Genomic DNA, 27,066 nt, shown 5'->3' on the forward strand with positions numbered 1-27,066 from the left:
GTTAGAAGTGAGCACCAGGTCCGACGACTCGAACAGGCACAGCACTGTTTGGGTCATTGGACCACGGCTATACCAGCAGACGACCCCTACGGCATCCTCTCCTAACCAAGGTTGATCAGCATAAGACTTTCCTGGAGCAAAGAGCATGCAAGTTGGACTTTAGAAAACTGGAAGGTGTGCTGGTCGGATGAGTCAAAGTTATTTACTCCACATCATGGATGTCATGTATGGATTTGGCGTCAACAACATGAGGCTCTTGATCCATCATGCATGGTATCAAAAGTGCAGGCTGGTGGAGGCAGTTGTATGGTGTTTGGCATGTTTCACTAAGCAGGAACTTAGAACCCTGGTGCATTTGGAACAATATATCAGTGGTCTCCACTATCATCAACTGCTTGCTGACTGTCTACACCCCACTATGTTACACTTTTTCCCGAATGGCGATGGCATCTTCCAAGGTGACGATGTGCCGAGCCATTGGGCACTTGTTGTGAAGGAATGGTTTGAGGAACACATTTCTGACTTCCAGCATATTGATTGGCCTCCAAACTCTCCCTATATCAATCCCATAGAGCACTTGTAGTACACTATGGAAAGGCAAAGCAGGTGTCTGGATACACTAATCGCCTCCATACCTGCAATGCTGACTGCATTACACACAGCTTGGTTGGCCATACCTTCAAATGCTTCAGATATCATGTTGAATCAATGCCACGTTGGATGGCTGCTATACTGATGGCAAAAGGAGGATCTATGAAGTATTAGGTAGGTGGTCATAATTTAGTGATCACTCGGTGTATATAGCAAGTATAAAAAAATTCTTTCTTAAATTTCTCATTTTGAAATCTCTTCCCGTTTCTTGCCACATATGTTGATCTCGGTAATTTGGTGATCTAATATTAAATAGCACCTCGTGCAATCTCACTTCTTCTATCAACATTTCTTTTGCTTTCCTCTGCTCATGCTGTCACAACTCACCAAAATTTCTGTTCAAACAGAAAATGTGAGCTCATGAAAACATGAGTCAGCCTACAATATCGTGTGAAGTACAGTGAATGAGAACAGTGTCTCCTACCAATACAACAAAAAGGGAAATATGGCTCTCACAAATGTGATGCTTGACATGTTTTCATGTGAGCTCACGTGATGTGATAGTGTTTCTACCTTTACTCTACTGAATCAATGTTAGTGACTGAGTTAGCATCATTTAGGAAGTGACTTCATTTGTATCACTTCCGTCTTTGTGTGCATGTTACTTTGGTTCACAAAGTCATTTTTCTTTCACATTTTCGTGACTGGTTTTACTTCAGTCCAAAATTTAGTAGGTGCTGCTAAAGATTTTTTCACATAAAAAAACCTGTTAACAAACACAGATGCTGGGTAAAATTCTACCCCATGAGCCTTGTACAATCTCTCCAGGGCCAAATTGACTGACTAGGCATTTGTGTACTCTCTCCTGTCATGCTTTTTCTCAACATTTCCTGCTGCCAGTAAAGTAAGTTCTCAGATCTCCTATACTTTACATTAGTACTAACATGTACAACAGTATCACATTTTTTGTGCCCTTAAAAGATAACTCTACGTCACTTTACTTTTCCCCCCATGTAGATAAATCCAGATTCTGTTTTCTCCCCATCCTTGTGTCATACTTCCCATTTGTGTGACAGTATTTGTCAACAGTAGTTCCTTCCTGTAGGATTGGTGCTTTCTGCCTATGGAGTATCTTGCTCTGCTGTCTGATGATGATAATAATAATAAAATTCTTTATTCATAGAAATGTACAAGGATGCGATTCCTGTTGCAGGCAACCAGAGGAATCTAACAGTTAACTGGGGACATTATATTAAATACATGAAAAAAACCATGCAGGCATATAGCAAATACATAGAAACTGCTAATAACTTGTTTTCACCAACATAAAGCTAAGGCGCCTCCATAGCCAGGTGGGAAGGAGCAACAGTGCGTAGCACACGCTTCTTGATTAGACCGGGGTTAGAGCCCATCACCACCAAATACGGAGGATGCGGAAAGGTCAGGGAATGACCACCGCATATCCTGGAGCAATATGGCTTTAGTTGCTAATGCTCCTAAAAACCAAATAGCAAACAAACATAAAGCTAACATAATTAGATTTGTAAAAAGAAAAAAAAAAAACTGCAGCCATTATTAACCCACTGCAGGATGGAAGCCTTCTCGACAGTTCATGCTAGGGGAAATGGACCATAATCTGCCATGCAGGTCCAGTGTAGATCGACCATATTTAGCAGTCGGGCTTGAACCCACCCCTGTCTACTCAAGGAGCCGTGTGCTACTGCACTCACTCCTGACCACTCGGCTATGGAAGCCTTGTAAACTGCAGCCATTATCAATCCACTGCAAGATTGGAAGCCTCCTCAACAATTCATGCTGAGGAAAATGGACCATAATCTGCCACTCTGGTCCAGTGCAAGTTGGTAGATCGACCATATTTAGCATTCAGGGGCTTGATCAAAGAGTGTGCTACTGCACTCCTGTTCCTGACCACTTGGCTACGGAGGCCATAATTAGATTTGAATTAATGCTAATTACATTTTGAGCTTGTTCTTCTAAAATAGTGATTATACAGGGCTTATATAGATTACATAACATGATACAAGAGATTGAGACAGTCTGGAAATCTTTCACTGGGAGTTATTACTAGTTCCACTGACAATTGCAGGAATGTTGACAGCACATGAATATGGATTTGTGCTTTTCTCCTCTGGAGGCTGAATCTCTGGACCACAGATCCAAATCTCCATTGGTGGAGCTCAGCCCGCCAGTGATGGTGTTCAGAAAGTGCCATTTAAAGGTTGGGAGCTTCCGCAGGTTAGAACAAAGCACTGGAGGGTTTCTGAGGGCTCTACCCAGAATTTCCCAGATGTTGATGAAGTTGAAAACAGTGGAGCACAGATTAAGTGCCATTGGGAGCTTCCTCGCTTATGCCAAGTGCTGGGGTGTATCTGAGATTTATGCAGAGCTGTGATTTTGGTGTTGTATAGGGTAGGTGAGCCACTTTAGGACCCAGAATTGTAGACCCCAAAGAGTCTTCAGGCTGGACATAAGGGCAGAAGACCAAACTTCAATACTGTGACTGATAATAAGACTGAAGTAGTAGAGGAAAAATTTTCTGACTGTTTTCTTGCTGTGTCCTCTATAGAGGAAAAATTTTCTGTTTTCTTGCTGTGTCCTCTACAGAGATAGTTTCATATCTCAGAAAGCTCATAATGTTCTTGAATGCAGTTGCTGGATTTATTCCTTATATGTTAGGTTTTCATCCCTGAATTTTATGGATTGAGTGGCGACAAGAACCTGCCCCACAATGGAGGACTGCAGAGAGGCTGCTGGATTGAGGTCTTGTGCTCTAGGTGAGATGATATATTTAGATTTTTCAGGGTTTAGTGAGGTGTCAGCAGGGCTTGAGAGGTAACATACAATATTGTCAGTGTAGGCTATAAACACGGGTATCTCATTCATTAGTGGAATAAATGTTGCCGAAAATAGCAGTGCCAACAACAATCCACCTTGGGGTGTATACAGACTCTTACAGACTTTCACCTGCCTCATTATGCAGTGATTCCCTTACTGGAAGGTAAGGAACCTCTTGGTTAGGTTAGTAGATTCTTGAGGAGCTTAGAGACACTACCTGTGAAACTATAGTAGTTTCATGGTGAAATTAGTGACTCAGTGCAAGTTAAGCCTCTTATGTGCTTCCAGGAGGATATGAGCATGAAGAACGTATCCATAGTGATCTTTGTGAGAGTGTATGCTGAGGTCTCTGGGAAAGGATCTGGTTGGCAACCACTTTGCTTGGATGTAGGCTTGTTGACTTGTTCCTAGGTTCTCTGTTTTGATTCTTCTGAGAGAATCAGCCCTTTTCCTTAACCACTTGAATTTGCCCACGAAAATTTTGAATTTTCATAGGCGAATTCAAGTTATTAAGGAAATGGGCTGATTCTCTTCACACTCTTTGCATCTAAAGCATACAAGGGCATCTCCTGTTGCACTGTCCAACAACAGTGAACTTTCAAGTATGCAACCAGCAGTACAAACGCTAAGGACCCCAATTGTAGTATAAATGCCCTCAGTAGTTCTCTCCAGCCAAAGCATTCTCACTTTGTTTTCTGGAGAGTTTTCAGCCTTATAATGAATTTGTTTTCATAAATATCCTTTGAAAACTGAGTTTTAGAAATCAATAGTACTTGGTAATAATGCTGTTTATAATATTTATTCTAATAATTTTCTTTCTCTGTTAAGTGTTTTCTGAAGTGATTTTCCTTAGAAAAATAGATATGAGAAGTGGAACTAAAATCCAGTTAGTATTTTGAGGTTTCTCAAAATAAATTCTCATTTACATGTAGGTGATGTTTTTAATTTTTTTATTGTGTGTGCACATTGGTTAGATAATTTAAATAAACATCTGGCTATTTGCAAATACTGCTATTTATTACATTGTTTGGTTCACACCATTATAAATTTTCTAAATAATTGAAAATAATATTAATGCAAGGTGGTGCTTAAGGTTTCATTTAGAGCTTGAGAAAAAAGAAATTTATCACCACTTGAAACATAAATACAATATAGTACTTTACTGTAGTAGGGAAATATTTTAATGTTTATTTTTTTTTTGCCAGGTTTACTTTCCTGAAGGGGAATCTTAGTTATGATTATATGTATTCATATAATCCTTGCTATCCATTCACTGACCCATTTGGATGTGTAAATGTGGCAGTAAGTATTTCCTCCCACAATCAGCTTTACGTAAAGTTCATAAATTGGTATCAGGTTTCTTGTACTCTAGATATAATGAGAGGTTAATTTTTGTGATAAACCGCTCTTTTACTACATGGATAATACAGATTTACTTTAAGTGATATTGACATAATTTTACTAAACTTATTACAGAGGTGATGTTTATGGATCCTTTTCAGATCCTGCCATAAAACCATACATGGGCTGAAAATTAAGGGAGAGCAAATTAAATTTACATTCATAACAATTTTACATTTACAATGTATTAGCTATTATTCATAACTAATAGTGTTATTTTACATCAGCATTAGTAGAGACATATGATGCAAGAAAGCAAGCTTTATACAGCATCAGCCAAAAAAAAAAAAAAAACCCTTTCCATTTCACCCATCCATTCACTCTAAATGTTTGTCTAGTTCTGCCTTGAATTTATTTAAGCCGTCAACTTCTACGAGAACATAAGTTTTGTTCCAGCAATCAACCACACGCTGGCTATAAAGGAAAACTTTGGCACATCAATTCTAAAATTCTTTCCTCAATTTGAATTTGTTCCCTTGGGTGATTAATCTGGACAAGAGGCAGAATTCCATCAGCATTGAGCTTGCTCAAACCATTCAAAGCCTTATACACTTCAATCAGATAACCTCGCAGGAGCCTAGTCAAAAGACACTACTTTGCAAATCTTAGATGCTCTTTCTTCGTAAGAGCAACCCTTTGTTCCATTCACTAATCTTGTTGCCCGTCCATGTACTCGTTCCAGCAGCTCTATATCCTTCCTAAAATGAGGCCTCCAGACCTGTATATAGTACTCAAGGTATGGCCTGACCATTACCATATACAAGGGGATAATTACATCCTTATCCCTGCTAGAAAAATAGTAGTAGTAGTGGCACTTGATGCAAGAAAGCAAGTGTAGGAGCTTATGCAGCATCAGCCAAAAAAAAAAAAAAAAAAAAAATCACACCATACCCTCCAATTGCCTGTCCAGTTCCTCCTTAAATTTATTTAACCTATCAACTTCCACAACGACAGATGGAAGTTTGTTCCAGCAATTAACCACCCGCTGGCTAAAGGCAAATTTCCGCACATCTATTCTACATCTATCCTTTCTTAATTTGAACTTATGTCCCCGTAGGTTCGTATTCTGAACAAGTGGGAGGATCCCATCAGAATTCAGCGTGCTCAACCCATTCAAGGCCTTATAGACCTCAATCAGATCACCGCGCAGGTGCCTAGTCTCCAGCCACTGCAATTTGCAGAACTTAAGCCTCTCTTGGTAAGAGGATCCCTTCATTCCCCTCACCAATCGTGTTGCTCTTCTCTGTACACGCTCAAGCAAATCTACATCCTTCCTAAAATGAGGCCTCCAGACCTGTACGCAGTACTCAAGGCGTGGCCTGACCATTGCCTTATACAGAGGGACAATCACCTCCTTTTCCCTGCTAGCAAAATTCCTATATATCATTGACAAAACCCCATGACCTGCCCTAGCAGCCTGTCTACATTGCTCAGAAAACTTCATATCTGACTGCACAATTACTCCCAGGTCTTTTTCATTTTCTACCACCTTAAGTGTAGTACCACACAGTTGGTACGTTTCTCTGGGGTTACTTCTACCCATATGCAGTACTTTGCATTTGTCAAGGTTAAACTTCAGTTGCCACTTCTTAGCCCATCTGCCCAAATTATCTAGATCCTGTTGCAGTAGCACACTGCCATTACTGTCATTAACAACCCTGCCAACCTTCGTGTCATCTGCAAACTTCGACATTAAGCCTGATATACCTTCATCAATATCATTGATAAATATACAAAACAACAGTGGACCCAACACCGAACCCTGTGGGACTCCACTAATAACATTAGTCCACGAAGAGCAGCACCCATTGATTACCACCCTCTGTCTTCTCCCACTTAACCATCCTTTTATCCATTGTAGCAACTTACCCTTAATACCATTCTGCTCCAATTTGTACAGTAGTCTTCCATGCGCAACATTGTCAAAAGCTTTCCTGAAATCCAAGTATATGATATCAAAATTATTTTTTGCATCCAGTTCCTTTGTGACCACATCATAATAATATAAATTCCTGTATATCATTGACAAGACGCCACGAGCTACACTTGCAGACTATCTCTGCACTGCTCAGAAAACTTCATATCTGACTGCACAATTACCTCAGGTCCTTTTCATTCTCTACCACCTTGAGTGTAGTACCACACAGTTGATATGTTACTCTGGAGTTACTGCTACTCATATGTAGTACCTTACATTTGTCAAGGTTAAACTTCAGTTGCCACTGATCTGCCCAATGTTTCTAGATTCTCTTGCAGTAGCTTGTCATTAACAACACTGCCAACTTTCGTATCGTCTGCAAACTTAGACATTAAGCGTGATATACCTTCATCAATATCATTAATAAATACAAAAAACAACAATGGACCCAACACTGAACTTTGGGGAACTCCACTAATAACATTAGTTCAAGAAGAGCAGTGTCCATTGATTACCACTGTCTTCTCCCACTCACCATCCCTTTATCCATTACAGCATTTTGATCTTAATGCCATACTGCTCCAATTTGTATAGTAGTCTTCCATGTGCAACAGTATCAAAAACTTTTCCTAAGCTCAAAGTATTATATCAAAATTATTTTTTTTGCATTCAGTTCCTTTGTGACCACATCATAGTATTCAATCAGATTGGTCAGACAAGACTTCCCCTTAACAAACCCATGCTGTGTCCAAACTATAACAGAAGTGCTGTCTAATTGATCCTGCAATGCTTCTTTAATCAGTGCCTCCATTAATTTCCTTGGAACAGAAGTTAAACTAACAAGTCTGTAATTACTTGTCACCCTTTGATCCTCCTTTGGGAATTGGGGTTACATTTGCACAGCTCCAGTCAATGGGTACCTCCCCAAAGTCCAAGGAAGCTCTCATAATTATGGCTAAGGGTTTTCTTACTTCCTTTGCTGCCTCCTTTAATGTAACTGGATAAATTACATCCACCCAAGTGCCTTTTTATGTTTATCTTCAACAATTTCTTCTCCACTTTGCTCTCTCAGGTATTAAAAAATCATTTAACTCCACTACCATAGTTTAATATATCTCCGGTATTCCTCTTCCCGAATAACTCCCCTTCTAAATATAGATGCAAAATACTCATTGTTAGCTACCCGAGCGGGATCATCTACAGTTGAACCATTGATATCAAGTGGACCAATCTGATTCAGCCCCTTCCTTCTAGAGTTTACATAAGTAAAGAACTCTGCTGTTTTGCTTTGCATCCTTTGCCAAAGCTTTCTTGTAATTTGCCTTTGGCTGCCTAACCTCCTTTGTGACTTGATTACAGACCAGCTTATATCTTCCATAGGCTTCTGTGTCACCTGTTAATTTATATGTATCCCATGCATTTTTCTTCTCTACCACATGTCTCATTAATTCATCTGACATCCATTTAGTCTTAAACCTTGAACAATATTTCTTGGTTGGTATGAAAAGCCTAGTAGCCTTCCAAGATTAATTCTTTGAATGCTTCCCATTTAGAATTTGCTGTTGGTAACATCAATTGGTCCCACTGTATAGACTTTAAAAACTGTCTCAGACCATCGTAGTCACCTTTATGAAAGCAAAAGCCCTTCCTTTTACCCCTAATGGTAGTTACCTCTTTGAGTAAACTCAAATCCCACATCATCACACTGATCACTGCCACCTAGTGCCTCCTTTATCTGCAGATTCTCAATGTGTGAAGAATCAAGACTGATAATCAAATCAAGAATATTACTCCCTCTGGTTGCCTCCCAAACATGCTTCTGTAGAAAACAATCATCTAATAAATCCCCAGAAGCCTTGCTAGTGTGCAAATGGCCAACCCACAAGTTCCAGTCAATATCTGGGAAATTAAAATCCCCCATTATAAGACAATCTGATTTACAATGTCGGCAGAATCGACTGTGGTTTTCTATGCAATTGAAAGTTTAAGTAATGAATAAATGTACCAATTAATTAGAAAATCACAAAAATACTATACCAGTAAATTTAAATCAAATGTTATACAAACACGATAATTTCAAAACAATAAATAAAAAATAAGTTGACTTAGCAGCTTGTGAACGTGACTGGCTCCCACCAGCCTCGTCAGCAGACATTTATAGTGTATTAGTTCCAAATAATAATGCATTATACACACTTATTCCAAATAAAATAAGATTGAATAAAATGCTTAATTAAATTTATCGGCTAAGATAAAGAAAGCCAATGCGAGAATTGTGGGAAACTTGCCGGCAAACTCGTTTCGTGCTACCACAGTTTCTCCCTGCATTCTCGGTAAAATGATGGTGTGTGTGTTAGTTAGTTAGTTAGTTAGTTATTGGTAGTGGCAATAGAAGTCGATAACGATGTAGTGATTAGTTTTTTCCTGAGTGTTTTCTCGGCTGAAATTTACTTACAGGTGTGCCCTTCAGACTGCTCCAGTCTTAGGGTGTTTATCCTCCACCTTCCAGCTGTTTTAAAATAGGAAAAAACTACTACCACTACTGATAACACGAACTGTCTGTTTACTGAGAATACAGGGAGAAACTGCGATAGCCGTAAACTAATTTTTTTCCAGATAAGTTTCCCGAAGTTTGCAGTAGTTCTCATGTTGGCTTTCTTTACCTTTTGCCAATTTATCTTGTATAGTATACTTGTTAAGTCCTTCACACTTTAGATCATCTAAAACTGCTCCAATGGATGATTCCAGGTAGTGACACACCCGTTAATGCTGTTGGTTTGAATATGCAGTGGTATTGATGTCCTGGCAGCCTGTTTGCATTATTCAGTGAACTTCATATTTGACTGCACAGTTTTTCCCCAGGTGGTCTTTCATTTTCCATTACCCCGAGTGTGGTAACACAGTTGGTATGTTACTCTGGTGTTACTGCTACCCATATGCAGTACTTTTCATTTACCAATGTTTAACTTCAATTGCCATTTCTCAGCCCATCTGCCTAAGTTTTCTAGATCCTGTTGCAGTAGCTTACAGTTATTACTGTCATTAACCGCCCTGCATACCTTTGTATCATATGGAAACTTGAACATTAAGCCTGATATACCTTCATCAATATCGTTGATAAATATAGAAAACAATGGGGCCCAACACCAAAACATGGGGATTCCACTACATAGGTCCACTAAGAGCAATGTTCATTGATTGTCACTCTGCCTTCTCTCATTCAACTATCACTTTATCCATAGTAGCAACTTGCCCTTAATGCCACACTGCTACAATTTGTACAGCAGTCTTTCTTGTGCAACAGTATCAAAAACTTTCCTGAAATCCAAGTATATGATATTCAAAATTTATAAAATTACTGTCACAAGTAAAGTGGAGGGATTTAGCTTTCATAAAGGTGACTGACTACAGTGGGCTGATAGCTTAAATTCTATTCACTGGGATCAACTGATATTACCAGATACAAATTCTAAATGGGAAGCATTCAGGGAAGGAAGGTAGGTGCTACTTAGGCATTGTACACAACTCTGAGATAATGTTAAAGGCTTAGACCTAAGTGGATGTCAGATGAACTGATAAGACTAGTGGCAGAGAATAAAAAAATATATGGGGTATGTATGAACTATCAGGGGATATATGGGGTATGTATGAACTATCAGGGGATATATGGGGTATGTATGAACTATCAGAGAATACAGAAATCTACAGTAAATATAAACTAGTCATGAAGTATAAATTCTGTCAAGTCACAAAGGGAGGGGGGGGTTCAGGTATGCTAAGGAAGATTATGAAAAATCTGTAGAAAAAAAACAGCAAAGACTTTTTTTTTCTTCTTGTGTTAAGATAAGTAAAGAGGCAAATTGCATTGGTCCGCTAGAAACAAACAGTATAACTGTTGATGAGCTTGTTCAGTTTGTTGACAAACTGAACAGGTATTTTGCATCATATGTGAAATATCTATTCAGTTCTATCTGCCTTTGCACCTAAAAAATTTAGGGGTGGGGATGCCAGTAGAATATAAAGTTCTAAAGGGGACCTAAATGATTTTGTAATAACGAAGGAAACTGGAAGAGAAATCTGAAGCTAAAAGTAAATAAGGCACTTGGGGTGGATGGAATTATATTAAGTGGCAGCAAATCTTTAGCTGTAATTGAAAGTGCATTGTTGGATTTATAGCTTAGACCTAAATGGATGTCAGATGAACTGATAAGACTAGCAGCAGAGAAAGAAAATGCATGGTTGGTTTTTTCCTTAGTGTACATATTAGTATTAGCTGCAAGGAAGCTGTATTCTTATTTTTCTGCACTGGCCAAAATAAAATTATTATATTAAAAATCAAACTACCTGTTTGGCTCCCTCTTTGCTGACCTCTGAATTTCTCCAGGCTGTCATCTTCAGTTATTCATAGAGGTAACTTATTCCAGTAATCCAGTCTAATCTTATTCCCCCTCCTCATAATTTTAATTTTTCACCTAGTTCTGGAATCATAATAAATTCCACTCTCATTCATTTTTACTTTTGTAAGGCGCCTCCATAGCCAGGTGGAAGGAGCAGCAGTGCGTAGCACACGCTTTTTGATTAGGCCGGGGTTCGAGCCCGTCACCACCAAATACGGAGGATGCGGAAAGGTCAGGGAATGACCACCGCATATCCTGGAGCAATATGGCTTTAGTTGCTAATGCTCCTAAAAACCAAACAACAACAACAATATTTTACTTTTGTCTCTCAGAGCTTTATACACCTCAATCAAGTCTCCTCTAAGGTGCCTAGTTTCCAAACTTGGTAGCCCACATATAGGATGTTTTTCCTTATATGGATGCCCCTTCACCAATCTCACCAGGTATTTGGCCAGTCTTTGGACCCTTTCAAGGTGCACATGGGAGTTTTTTTTTTTTTTTTTAGCTAGCATTCTCTGTATGTGAACACAGCTGTGACCTTAACAACTATGATCTTACAGTTGCCTTATAGAGCAGGATTGATTTCTCTATCTTCATAATCAGGGTAGTAATGTTGTTTGATAAATCATTGATAGGATACCATGGGCCTTCGTTGCCACCTGTCTGCATTGCTCAATGTCCAATCAAATCAGAACTACGAAATCCTTTTCTTCCTCTACTGTCTTTAGTTTAACCCCACCAAGTGCAAGTTATTTTGGGATTGCTACTCACAAGGTATAAGACCACACATTTATCATAGATGTTGCCTTTCTGACCATCTCTGAAGTCTGTTGAAGTTGTCCTGAAGAAGCTCTGTTTGTTGCTGATTATAACTATTATACCAATCTTGACATCACACCCTTTATCTGTTTTTGATTTATGAAAATCAAAATGGCAATGGTACCAATACTGCTCCTTGGAAAAACCCACTTCTTTCATTAGCCCAATCTGAAGAATAATTGTTAATCATGATCCTCTGCCTACTGCCTTGCAGCTATCCTGTGATTTATCTGAGGAATTTCCTTGTGGTTACAACATGTTCCAGCTTGTATGGTAATGTCTCATGTAGGACTGACTGAAATGCTTTGCAGAAATCCAAGTAAATAATGTAGAAATTATTTCCTGCATCCATCTCATGAGTGACTAGCTAATCAGCTTAGTTAAACATAGCTAATCAGCTTAGTTAAACATCATTTTTTCCCTTTACAAAACCATGCTGTATTTTTATTCAGTATTCAATTTCTACATACAGCCACTCCCCGACTTATGCAAGGGGTTGCGTTCCTTGGAACTCTACATAAGTCGGAATTTCCCTAAATGCTTATGCAGCACTCGCAGATTTAATTGAATTTGATTAAAGCAAAAGAAATGTTCGAACATGTAAATAAAATTATTTATTCAATTTTTTTTATCTCGCGCCAGGAAAAATAACAATTTCAAAATTACAAAAAGAGAGGAGACAGGCATAGCGTCGGCCAGTTTTACCTTTCGAGCATCGTTGCCAGAATGAGCTCTCCTGCTGATAAGCACACTGCAGCGGAAGTTGAGGGCTGTGGAGATTTAGGAGTTCCAGCACTTCACAATTTCTCTGCAGCTGCAGAATCGACACTGGCGACTTCACTGCACCACTTTAACGTCGTGAAAACCAGCACGATGCTTGAACCTATTAAACCACCCATTGCTTGCCACAAAATTAAGCCTGACATAGCCAAGTGGTCAGGAGTGAGAGTGCAATAGCATGCTTTTTTGAATGTACTGGGGTTCAAGCCTGTGAATGCTAAATACATTTGTATTGATTTTATTTTTTAAACTCCACTGACCTAGTGGTAGTGCCAGAGTATAAACAAGAAAAACTTGGTTTGGGTTTGCCATATTTATCCTGAATATCTTCATAAATACTTCTTGCTTTTGTTTCAATCGCCATTGGACTTGGGGGCACTTGCTTCTGAATCTGATTTTCCATCCATATTATAGCTTTTTCATCTTTGATATTAGCACCTGAATGCTATTTTTTGATCACTGTTGATCTTAAAGGTGTTGAACCTTTAACATGTTCTTTTATATGTGCACTGTCCCTTAAAATAGTATTTTAGCATTAGTAAAGGAATATGCAAGAAAGCATGCTTATGCAGCATCAGCCAAAAAAAAACAAAAAAAAAACACTTCCACTTCACCCCTCCGCTCATTCGAAATACCTGTTCAGCTGAGCCTTAAATTTATTTAGGCTATCAACTTCCACAACATGGGATGGAAATCTGTTACACCAACCAACTACCCACTGGCTAAAGGCAAACTTCCACACATCTATCCTACATCTGTCTTTCCTCAATTTGATTTTATGCCCTCTAAGGTGATTATTCTGAGCAAGAGGAAGAATCCCATCAGCATTGAGCATGCTCAAACCATTCAAGGCTTTATACACCTCTATCAGATCACCTCGCCAGTGCCTAGTCTCCAGACACTGTAATTTGCAAAACTTAAGCTTTTCTTCGTAAGAGCAACCCTTTGTCCCATTCACTAATCTTGTTGCCCTTCTCTGTACTCGTTCCAGCAGCTCTACATTCTTCTTGAAATGAGGCCTCCAGACCTGTATACAGTACTCAAGGTGTGGCCTGGCGATTGCCTTATACAAGGGAATAATGACCTTATCCCTGCTAGAAAAATTCCTGTATATCATTGACAAGACACCGTGAGCTACTCTTGCAGCCCGTCTGCACTGCTCAGAACTTTAATCTGCCTGCACAATTACCTCCAGGTCCTTTTCATTCTCTACCACTGTCAATGTAGTACCACACAGTTGATACTTTGCTCTGGGGTTGCTGTTTCCCATATGTAGTACTTTACATTTGTCAATGTTAAACTTCATTTGCCACCTCTCAGCCCACCTGCTCAACCTTTCCAGATTCTATTGCAGCAGCATAGCGTCAGTAGTGTCCTTAGCAACCCTGCCAACCTTTGTATCGTCTGCAAACTTAGACATTAAGCTTGATATACCATCATCAATATTATTTTTAAATACAGAAAACAATAATGGACTCAACACTGAAACCCTGAGGGACTCCACTAATAACATTAGTCCATGATGAGCAGTGTCCATTGATTACCACTCTGTCTTCTCCCCCTCAACCACCTCTTTATCCATAGCAGCAATTTGCCTCCAATGCCACACTGCTCCAATTTGTGCAGCAGTCTTCCATGTGCAACAGTATCAAAAGCCTTTCTAAGATCCAAGTATATAATATCAAAGTTATTCCCTGCATCCAGCTCTTTTATGACTGTATCATAGTATCCAATCAAATTGGTCAGACAAGACTTCCCCTTAACAAAACCATGCTGTGTCAGAGCTATAACTGAAGTATTGTCTAGGTGATCCTGCAGTCCTTCTTTAACCAGTACCTCCATTAATTTTCCTGGATCAGAATATAACTCAATAGTCTATAATTACTTGTCGGCCTTTGATCCTCCTTTGTGAATTGGGGTCACATTGGCACATCTCCAGTCTGTGAGTACCTCCCATGAGTCCAAGGAAGCTCTCATAATCATGGCTAAGGGTTTGCTTACTTCCTTTGCTGCTTCCTTTAATATAACTGGATAGATCCCATCTACCCCAGCCCCCAGGTGCCTTTCTTGTGTTTATCTTCAACAATTTCTCCTCCACTTTACTCATAGTTATTACAAGATTCTCTAGCTTACTGCCAGAGTTGAATACACCTCTGGCATTCCCCTTGCTGATAACTCCTTGTGTGTGAATGTCGATGCAAAATATTCATTTAGTTTGTTAGCTACCTGAGCAGGATCATCAACAGTTGAACCATCGATATCAAGTGGACCAATCTGATTCATCCCCTTCCTTCTAGAGTTTACATATGTAAAGAATTCTTTGCTGTTTTTCTTTGCATCCCTTGCCAAAGATTTCTCGTAATCTGCCTTTGCCTGCCTAACCTCCTTTGTAACTTGGTTACAGATCAACTTGTATCTATCATAGGCTTCTGTGTCACGTGTTAATTTATATGTATCCCATGCATTTTTCTTCTCTGTCATATGTTTCATTAGTTCATCTGACATCCATTTAGGCCTAAACCTTGAACAATATTTCTTAGTTGGTTTGTAAAGCCTAGTAGCTTCCAAGATAAGTTCTTTGAATGCTTCCCATTTTGAATTTACTGTTGGTAACATCTTCAGTTGGTCCCACTGTATAGAATTTAAATACTGTCTCAGACCATCGTAGTTGCCTTTACGAAAGCAATAACCCTTCCCTTTACCCCGATGGTAGTTACCTCTTTGAGTAAATCCCACTTCAGCACACTGTGATCACTGCCACCTAGTGGTTCTTTATCTGCAGATTCTTAATGCATGAAGAATCGCTGCTGATAATCAAATCATGAGTACTACTCCCTCTAGTTTCCTCCCAAACATGCTGATGTAGAAAACAATCGTTCAATAAATCCACAAAAGCCTTGCTAGTGTGTGAGTGACCAGCCCCCAAATTCCAGTCAATATCTGGGAAATTAAAATCTCCCATTATAAGACTCTGATTTACTGGCCCACTCTATTTCCCTGTACAGTTTCTTATTATACTCATCAGAGTCATTAGGCCTATAGCACACTCCTACTCTCAATTTTGATCTCCCAATGCTTATGTCACACCAAACTGACTCGACACTGCACTGTCCAGCGATGTCGCCTGGCTTCACTTCCTTGGTTTTTATGTGTTTCTTAACTAATAGCATAACCCCTCCTCCCTTCCTATCCTTTCTGTAGACGTACTCCCCATATCTGCATTCCTTATATCTGTGTGACACAGTCTCTGATATCCAAACAATATCCGCCTTTGATGCTTTGAGCAATACCTCAAATTCATCAAATTTATTTATCAAACTCCTAGCATTGGTGTACACGCAAGTATACACGCTCCTGTTCTTAGCTACCCTAACACAACCCATGTGTTTATTTGTACCACAATGACTCCCAGCAGTCTCTGAAATATCCTGCATCTTGTTTTCCCAGCTTCTGTTCATTCCAATAGAAGCAGTGCAAGAATCATTTTCACCTCTGCCAGTGGCTACTGTTAATCTATTAGTCCTTGTATCCCCCCCCAAGCTAGCAGTTTTCTGACCCACATAACACTGCCTTGATAGCATCAGCAAATATTCTTGCACCCTTTCTATTTAAGTGTATCCCATCCTTGTAGAAGCAGTCTCTCCTGTTAACAAGTACAGACCAGGCTGAAAAAAATTCTACCCCTTGAGCCTTGCACAATCTTTCCAGGGCCGAATTGATCGACAAGGCTCTCCTCATATACTCCCTCCTGTTGTGTTGTTGTTGAAGCAGGGAAACCTAATTGCATGCAATAGATCAGTAGTCTTTAGAGTGAGGTGCCACCCCTAGGAGTGCATGAGATGATCCATAATAAATCAATATTTATTAATTATGAGAACTTTAGTTTTTCAAAATGTAATTAAATGTTTTTTTTTAATACAGTAATACCCCGACTTACACGAACTCGGAGTTACGTGGTTCTTGATTTTTTTCAATTGGTGTATATCTAAAATTAGCTTACCAGTGATTTGGAAGTCGAATCATAAAGCTTGGGTGACAGCTTCCGTTTTTGAGGACTGGTTTGGTCACCACTTCATATCCGAAGTCGAATATTATTGCAAGTCTAAACTGATTCCATTTAAAGTGATGCTTCTTATTGACAATGCACCCGGTCACCCTCCTACCACCCTAATTAATTTCAACCCATGTGTATAAGTTGTGTTTTTGCCTCCAAACACAACCAGCTTGCTTCACCCGATGGGCCAGGGAGTCATTAAAACATTCAAGGCTTACTACACGATGCATTCGTTTGCACGTTTGAATGAAGCTATGAGACAAAATAGTGTTGGAAACAATTCAATGTTTTAGATGCCATAAGAAACATTGAAGAATCTTGGGATGAAATTCACAAGAAAAAAAACATTGAATGGTGTCTGGAAGTTACTTTGTCCTTTTTTTTTTTTTTCGAAACAGAGACGAAATCAACGCCAGAAACTGATCATGTCGCTCATGTGATAGAACATGTTGTTAATCTTGCCAGGCAATTAGATTTGGAAGTCAATGGTGATGATGTCAACGAGCTGTTGGATTCACATAGTCAGGAGCTGACAATGAATGAGCAAAACATCACTAAAGTATCCGACACTTCAGACCCAGTTCCATCAGAAAAGCACATGACAATTGCAAGCTTGACAGAAGGTCTCAGCTCAATTGAAAAGGGCTTAAAAATTTTAGAAAACAGACTCCAACAAAGAACGCATTATAGCTACAAAGCAAGGAATAAAAAAATTATTAGCTTGCTACGAAGAAATTCTGTGTGAAAAAAAGGCGCTGTGTCATCAGACGAATTTGTTAGATTTTATGAAACCATCAACATCGAAATAATAACTTTTTTACGTAACTCATTTATTTTTTAATACATATTTTTATTAATATGTATAAAGAACTGCAATTTTATTAAATATTTTTCTTCTAAACTAGTATTTTTGTTAGTCCTTGGTCCCAATTAAACAAAATATATATGTATTTATATGCAAAGTTGTACCCAGACTTATGCGAATTCGACTTAAGCGATTTTCATCGGACCCACCTATCTCGTAACTTCGGGGTATTACTATACTTCAATATGCAGCTTTGTTTGGCTTTATTTGATCATGCCATCGATCATGCACATTCAAGTACATTCATTTTGTACTCTAACTTCAATTTAATTTTGTTTTGTATTTTTTAAAAATTGTGATTTTAGATATAATGACTTCCATGCAAATGATTAATAAATATAAAAAAAAAGTTTAAACTTATATATTTAATTTTTTATTCCAGTGTACATGCTAGTCCTATTAAGTAAAATAAGGGTGTGCGACCAAAAAGTTTGGAGCCCACTGCAATAGATGACAAACTTTGTCATGCTTTATACTTAATTAATCATCTTCATTTCTAAACCAATTTTGTTTTGTTTCCTAGCACTTGCACTTTCTGTTGGTCCCTTTCCCTTCTCCCATTGTAATAAGTAAATAGGAATGAAGAGAAGATTCTTAATTTGTTTTTTTTTTATGATTGGAAACTTCACTAAGGGGAACTAGTTTCATCATAATACCATACCATAATTTTTATTGTTTTATGGTAGTGACCTCTAGAATGTGTTTTAGAAAAATATCACAGAAGGCATTGAAAATTGATCCTTATAATGGAACTTTTTTTTTTTATGAAAACCACAAACACAAGAGGTATTCAAACCTGTAGCACTTAGTACCCTGCTTGGGTTGGAGGTTGAGAAGATGAAAGAAGATATTTATTGACATGGCAATTGAATGAATAAATGCAGAAGATAAAGTTTGTTCTGTGAGTTTGAAGTTGGACAGTAAATGGATGTTGGCTGGTGGCAGCTTGTGTTCAGACTGTTTTGAAAGAGGGGAAATTATAGAAGCCAATTCAGAAGAACAGTGCCCATGGAAGTATCTGTAGAAAAGGTATGCAGCAGAAACAGTACATCTATGAGACACTCTGGAGAGACATCTGTTAGAGATATGTCATTAATTAACCTAACTGCCCTCTTCTGAATGGAATCTAGAAGCCTGAGAGGTTTTGGGAGCACTGCCCCAGATGTGGGAACAATATTCCATGGTAGAGTGGATTTGTGATTTGTACAGAGTTAACAACTGTTTGGAAGAAAAGTAATGCTGAGAGCGAAAGAGAAAAACAAGTTTTTTTGGATGCAGAGGAAGCAATATTTGTAATGTGCTTGTGCCAAGAGAGATTAGAAGTCAGGGTAATCCCCAAAAGAGATATATCATCTTGCCTAGAAATCGGAGTGTCACCAAAGATAAGCATAGGAGCAGAAGAATCCTTCTTGCGAGATATAAGAAGACAGGACTGAGTTTTAGAAGGATTGAAATCAAATAAGTTGCCTTTGCCTCACTGGAGATTCCCATTTAAGGAATTGGTAGCAGATATTCTAGAAGTTGGAGCTGATTGAGCAGGGCAACTTTTCTCAGAGTTGAATGCAATGTACTATCATTGGCAAAACTATGTATAAGAATTCCAGTCAATGGAAGGTCATTAATATACAAGAGGGAAAAAAAGTGGGAGAAAGAACTGAACTTTGGGGGACACCAGCATTACTGGAGAAGTTAGAAGACAGAGCCATCACCCTCAGTGAGCCATCAGAGAGAAAACTGGATAACCAATTACAAAAAATGATATGATAATGATGAAAGTGTAGTGTAATTTCCATTATAAAAATGACATTTTAGAGAGATAAATAGCAAAAATTTCAACTTCGGAGGTCTTGGAACGAATTGCCAAAAAAAAAAAAGTTATTGGGTTCACATTACAATATTTTCATGACACCTTCATTTATTCCTACAGGATGCAAAATAAGTTTCCACGATTTTTTTTTTCAAGTTTTCGCCAGCTGGCAAAAGCTTGCTTAAAGTCGAATTTCCGTAAGTAGAGTACAGTCAGTCCTCATATAGCACAATAGTTGTGTTTCTAGAAACCCTCGTGCAATATAAACAACAGGCCCTCTGGGAAAAATAGGTTAGGTGCTGGCCACCCAAGATTGAACACACAAACCAAAACATTACCAAACACAATAAATAATCATAATAAAATATGTATTTTATTACGTAATAAAATATTGCCAATGCTTTTGCTTCTATTGTAAGCAAACCTGTTTTTGTTTGATTTTCTATCCAAACAGATGACAGCCGTTCCATCTCTTCCAATTCTTTGTGTCTTAATCTAATGGATTTTAATTACACTTTGAGTTGTTCCTGCTATCAAAGTTGTTTTTATTTTCTCTGCATTCTTTGTAACTCAGCATTGCCTCACTTAGGTCTGTAGCACATGGAAAATCACATGGTCTTTCATTTCGCTCAAAGCGTTTCACAATTTCATTTTTTCTCTATTGACAGAGGTGGACTGGCCATAAGCCTTACCGGGGAAACCCCGGTGGGCCGGAGGCTGATGTGATTTTGGCCATAAAGGCTAATATGAGGCCACTACAAATTTTCCTGGGTAAGAATTTTTGACCCAGTCTGCCTCTGTTTATCGATATCGCTTTTCTTTTTCTCTCTGAATCTGCAGTGTCTTCACCAGGATACTTCCTTTTCACACCTAAGTATTTTACTAATTTTTAGGGAATAAAGCACAATTACAAAATGAGGAGGCACGCTTGATACACATAAACAAAGCTGCATGCGTGTAGCAACTGAATAAACAACACCGTAAAGGCAAAGATACACTATTAACACTTCACATTTTACTAAAGCACATTTCTATGGGTTACTACCATAAAACAATAAAAACAATTTCCAGTTGCGTTTCTGCTAGTGGAATCTGTTATAAACTGGTAGTAAACTCTCTAATTGCATTTGCAATTATACCGATAGCTGGAATTGTGTTGGTTTTTACGTTATTATGGTGAAATGTGTTTCCCCTTCACTGATATAAAATGCACAAATACATCTTCAGAATCTTCTCTTCATTCCTGTTGTGTTACGTTCAGTTGGGGTGATTCCGTGTTCGACTGCCATTTCTTGTAAACACAAAGGTGAATCGTTCATAAGCGAATTCGGTTCGTGTTATATAAGATATCGTTCCCCTATTTATAAATCGTGTATGATCGAATTCGTGTAGTGTAAACACATGTTATACATGGACTGACTGTATTATGTTAGTCCAGAAGTGGCTGTAAATTGTCCTGTATTGTGCTCTTGATCATTGCCTCCATAACTTTTTCCCTATCATTGGAGTCTGACTTACTAGTCAGTAATTATCCACTTGGCTTTTATAACCACCTTTATGTACAGCCAATATGTTGGCCCTACTCCAACCCAAGGGAATCTCTTCTGAATGCAGTGACACTTCTATCATTAGCCTTAATGGCCCATTGCACACTCTTGCCAATTCCCTCAAAATTACTGCATATATGCTACCAACTCCAGGAACCTCCTTTCTCACCTCTTGGCTCAAAAGTTTTTATAATAAATCTTTTGAAATTTCAATATTGCTAATTTTGAGGTTTCCAGCTTTATTTGCACAGTTCCCCTTACTGTGAAGGATCTTTCTTCTGTAAATGATCATGTTCAATTCATCTGCAACATCAGCTAGACTATCTAAGAATTTCCCATGCCCATTACATAAGGGTCTGATATGATTTGTTCTCTTCTCTGTATTCACATATGTGGAAATTCTTTGCTTTCTTAGCCAGACATTTCTCATAATTCACCTTTGGCAGCCTGACCTTTTCTTCTTTGTCTTGATCTAATGGATTTTATTACGTTTTGTGTTGTTCCTGCTATGAAAGTTGTTTTTATTTTCTCTTCATTCTTTCTAATTCTCGGCATTGCCTCATTTAGGCCTGTAGAATGTGCAATATCACATGTTCTTTCATTTTTCTCAAAGCGTTTTAGAATTTCATATGTAATTTTTTTTTTTTTTTTTTTTTTTTTTCTATCACAGAGGCAGACTGGCCATAAGCCTTACCGGGAAAACCCAGGTGGGCTGGAGGCCGGTGTGATTTTGGCCATAAATGCTAGCTAGTATGAGGCCGCTACAGATTTTCCCTGGTAAGAATTTTTGACCCAGTCCACCTCTGTCTATCCATATTGCTTTTGTAGTGTCTTCACTAGGATGCTTCCTTTTCGCACCTTTTTAAGTATTTTACTCATTTTTAGGGAATAAAGCTCAATTACAAAATGAGGAGGCATGCTTGATACACGTAAACAAAGCTGGCACGTGTAGCAACTGAATAAACAACACCATAAAGGCAGAGACACTATTAACATCTTACTAGCTCACATTTTACTAAAGCACATTTTTGGAGATTACTACCATAAAACAATTTCCCTTTGTGTTTCTGCTGGTAGAATCTGTTATAAACTAGTAGTAAACTCTATCTAATTGCATTTGTGATAATACTGATAGCTGGAATTGTGTTGGTTTTTACGTTATTATGGTGAAATGTGTTTCCCCTTGATATAAAAAAACAAAAGTACATTTTCAGAATCTTCTCTTCATTTCAATTGTGTTGCATTCAGTTGGGGTGATTCCACATTGGACTGCCATTTCTTGTAAACACACAGGCGAATCGTGCATAAGTGAATTCGGTTTGTGTTATATACAATATCGTTCCCCTATTTATAAATCATGTATGATTGAATTCATGTAGTATAAACACGTGTTATACAAGGACAGACTGTACTTTGTTAACAGTCTATGTGCATTCAAGGCTTCTGTGATGACTATAACTTTAAAGGTATACCATGATTCTAATGTGTTTGCACTTTATAAGCTATCTTCCCAGTCCATAAAGATTATATGGCACCTTGAGTTGCCATAATCTCCTTTCCTGAAATTAAAACCATCCTTGTTTTCTGTCACAACTCCTACTTCTGTCCTCATCCAGCTTAAAAACCCTGTAATCACTTCCTGATAATAGTTCTTGTACTGTCAACCCTATGATGTTACTTGGTTTGTAGATGATGATAAAGTCTAGAATATTCTTGCCCCTAGTACTTTCCATAGTGTGCTGATACAAATAATAATCATAGAGGTAATTTAAATTTTAGTTCCTCTACGGTGAATTTCCCTCTCACTTGCTTCAATCAATTAGAGGCAAACTGAAATTGCCTATAATATGGCATTCATACTTGCTTACGTATTCATTTACATATATGGACTCTTAACATAATCCTCACCATCTTCTGGTCTGTAAATTACTCCTGCTCTTATTATACCTTTCTTTCTGACTGTCTCCTACCACAGTTTCTATACTAGCATGTGTAACTTCTGAATCTGTGGATAGCTTTTTGTGCTCAGGCTGCTTTTGATAAGAAGTATAACCCAATCCCTTAATCACATCAGACTGTTACTTGTGTATGGTGCTTCCTATTAGGAAAGGATTTTTTTTTTTTTTTTTTATGAGAACCCCAAACACGAGAGGTATTATAACCTATAGTACTTAGTACCGTGCTTGGGTTGGAGGTTGAGAAGACGAAAGAAGATATTTGTTGATATTGGACTTGAACTTATGTAGATTGTAATTTTCAGGAAATACGTATGAAGGAAGGTTGTTCCAGAAAACGGCAGTTGAATGAATAAATGAGGAAGATGAAAAGTTGGTTCTGTGGGTTTGAAGTTGGACAGTAAATGGATGTTGGCTGGTGGCGGCACGTGTTCGGACTGTTTTGAAAGAGAGAGCGGGAATTATAGAAGCCAATTCAGAAGAACAGTGCCCATGGAAGTATCTGTAGAAGAGGCATGCAGCAGAAACAGTGCGTCTATGAGACAGCGAGTGGAGAGACTCTGTTAGAGATGAATCATTAATTAACCTAACTGCCCTCTTCTGAATGGAATCAAGAAGCCTGAGAGAGGTTTTGGGGGCACCACCCCAGATGTGGGAACAATATTCCATGGCAGGGCGGATTTGCGATTTATACAGAGTGAGCAGCTGTTTGGAAGAAAAGTAACGCCAAGAGCGAAAGAGAAAACCAAGTTTTTTAGATGCAGAGGAAGCAATATTTGTAATGTGCTTGTGCCAAGAGAGATTAGAAGTCAGGGTAACCCCCAAAAGAGATATATCATTTTGCCTAGAAATTGGAGTGTCACTAAAGATAAGCATAGGAGCAGAAGAATCCTTTTTGCGAGATATAAGACAAGATTGAGTTTTAGAAGGGTTGAAATCAACTAAGTTGTCTTTGCCCCACTGGAGAATTACCTGAAGATCGGCATTTAAGGAATTGGCAGCAGATTTTCGAAAACTTGAAGCTGATTGAGCTGGACAAGGTTTCTCAAAATGGAAAGTTGAATGCAATGTGCTATCATCGGCAAAACTATGGATAGGATTTCCAGTCAATGGAAGAAGGTCATTGATATACAAGAGGAAAAGAGTGGGGGAAAGAACTGAACCTTGGGGGACACCGGCATTAGTGGAGAAGTTAGAAGACAGAGAGCCATCTACCATCACCCTCAGTGAGCGATCAGAGAGAAAACTGGATAACCAATTACTAAAAACAGTTGGCAAACCATAAGATGGAAGCTTGTTTAGAAGACCTTTATGCCAAACACGATCAAAAGCCTTTGAGATGTCAAGAGCAACTACTTGTGTTTCACCGAACCTTTCCATTGAATTAGTCCATAAATGGGTAACATAAGCCAGAATATCACCAGTGGATCGACACTGACGGAATCCATACTGGCGATCGTTGATCAGACGGAAGGTTTCTAGGTAGTTTAAGAGTTGGTGGTTAATTGATTTCTCCATTACTTTAGAAAGAGTAGAAGTAATTGCAATGGGACGATAATTGGATGGGAGGGATTTGTCACCCTTTTTAGGAACTGGCTGGATATGAGCAAATTTCCAAGCAGAAGGAAAAGGATGACAATGAAGGAAAAGGATGACAATGAAGAAAAAGTGGACAGTGACATATCCAAATATACCATCTGTAATTTGTTCCATGCCTTGCAGTGAAGTACTACTTATTCCTGAACCACCTGAGTTTTTCTGTACACTCAGAAGTTGAAGACTCTGAACATCAGCAGTCTGGTACAGAAGCCATCTATGTCAAGGGATCCACCATTTTGTCCAAACCTTTATCATTGTGAACCACTTTAAAATTACAGAAAGGCAAGCTTTATTACCTCATCAGTGATCTTGAACTGCATTAGAATAAGGCAGAGCTTTTGGCCTCGAGGCTACAACAGTGGAATCTTCTAGATCATTCTCTGAAAGTGATATTTTGTATTCTAAAGACTATGATACCTTCTATCAAATAGAAGGTGAACTCCCTGTTTGTAAGGGTATTGATTGGCTAATGGAAGCAATGAACATGAGGCATGTTCCCAGAGAATGGCAACTACTTATAGATGCTTTTAAGGTTTGCATTAAGGCTATGTTATTACACAATGGAACTATGCTGCCTTCAATACCTCTTGCATATGCTGTCTGCAAAACAAACTTTTACAAACATGGAGACTATCCTCTTAGGTGAACACAATCAAAAGTATGAGTAGCAGATATGTGGTGATTTAAAGGCAATTGCCATTTTATTAGGACTACTAAAGGGTTACACTAAGTATTGTGCTTTCTCTGTGAGTGGGATAGTCATGCCAAAGATATGCACTAAAAGAGGAATTGGCCTCAGTGAAAATCATTAACATGTGAAACAAAATGTAGCATTTGAACTTCTGGTAAATCCAAATAAAGTTTTGCTTCCACCACTCCACATCAAATTGGGATTTGTGAAAAATTTCATGAAGGCTTTGGAAGTGAACAAGTCTTTCACTTACTTGCAAGAGAAATTCCCAAGACAGTACATAGATTAAGGCAGGTGTTTTCAGTGGCCCACAAATAAGGCAACTTTTCAAAGCCTAACAGTTTGAATGTGTCCTTAGTGATAGCAAGAAATCGGCGTAAAAAGCCTTTCGAAATGTTCCAACTGGTTTTCTAGGAAATTTTAAAGCTGACAACTACAGGCAGCTTGTGGAAGATCTCCATTACTGCTACAAAGAAGCAAGGAACACTTATACAGCCCAAATCAGAAGCTGTAAACAGCAATCTTGGGAGCACCTGGTCTCCACTATGGGAAATGAGAACCCCTGGGGAATCATCTACAAACTGACCATGAGTAAACTTCCCCGAGGGGAAGTTATTGCTGCCACCATATTGACCCAAGGAGGCATGTCCACAACCTGGGAGCAGACCATTTCCAGTATCCTGGACGCAGTCTTCCACCCGGCTATACAACCGGAGACAACAGAGCAGATCCAACGCTCCTAGAAAATGAAAGCTATCAAACAGCAACGACAGAACCTCACTTCACCGTGGAGGAGCTCAAAAGTGCTGCCACCCTCATTAGGGGAAATAAATGCCCTGGACCGGACCTTTTTTGGAGCCCGAAATCATCAAAAAGACAGTGTTCACCGAACCTATTGCTCAACCTCTGTCTTCACTGCGGCACCTTCCCGACCTCGTGGAAGAAAGCAAACATCAAACTAATCCTGAAAAATCCAACCACCCCACCACACCTCCCAAAATCGTACAGACCGATCACAGTTGCAAATAAACTACTCTAACACCTCCTCTATAGACAAATACAGCAATATTATGACAGGGCTGGCCTGGCCTCACCCAACCAATTTGGCTTCAGGCAGGGTTGCTCTGCCATGGACGCCTCAACACACCTACAAGAACAAGTAAGAAGATGTGCCAAGAAGTATTTCCTTGTGATTGCTGTGGACTTTGCTGGGGCATTTGACACACTTTGGTGGCTGAGCATCTTGGCAAGGCTTCGGGTTGCTGGGATCCCAGGCAACCTCTATAGCGTCATCAAGAGTTATCTCACAAACAGATCCATCATGATTGTTGTTCCCTATGGAACCCTATCCAAGAATACATTTCGCAGCTGTCCACAGGGTTCAGTCCTTGGACCACTACTGTGGAACATAATGACTCCTTCCTAGCCACAGACCTTGACGAGGTAAAATCACAGGCCTTTGCTGACGACCTCTTACTAACAGTGTCAGCAGACTCAAGGGCACAACTGGAGACATTGGCAAACCGGGCTGTGTCCACCCTTCAGGAATGGGCAAAGCAAAATCAACTTAGAATATCCCCTGCAAAGACAAACTCCATTCTGCTCAAGGGGTGCCTCAACCTCAGGCGGTCTCCACAAATCAAGATTGACCAGAAAACAGTTAAATTCTTAAAGCAGCTAAAGTACCTAAGCATGATTCTAGATGAAATACTTGCGCACAAAAGTCAGACGATACACTGCATTGGTTGCCAGAGTCACTTGCAGAGACTGGGGCCTAGACAGACGG

The 27,066-nt window shown here is 39.0% G+C and overlaps 1 protein-coding gene across 1 annotated transcript in view; it reads left to right on the forward strand.

The window, feature by feature from the left end:
* LOC150079590 (uncharacterized) overlaps window positions 1–27,066 on the forward strand; it is a 112,754-nt gene that overhangs the window by 10,751 nt on the left and 74,937 nt on the right. The window contains exon 2 of the mRNA XM_090383098.1: window positions 4,653–4,749. Coding sequence (XP_090239224.1) covers window positions 4,653–4,749 — 97 coding nt within the window. The remainder of the gene's footprint in view (window positions 1–4,652; window positions 4,750–27,066) is intronic.

This window comes from Mastigoproctus giganteus, chromosome 10, assembly GCF_048544385.1.
Source record: "Mastigoproctus giganteus isolate SK-2022 chromosome 10, ASM4854438v1, whole genome shotgun sequence".
Classification (NCBI taxonomy): Eukaryota; Metazoa; Arthropoda; class Arachnida; order Uropygi; family Thelyphonidae; genus Mastigoproctus; species Mastigoproctus giganteus.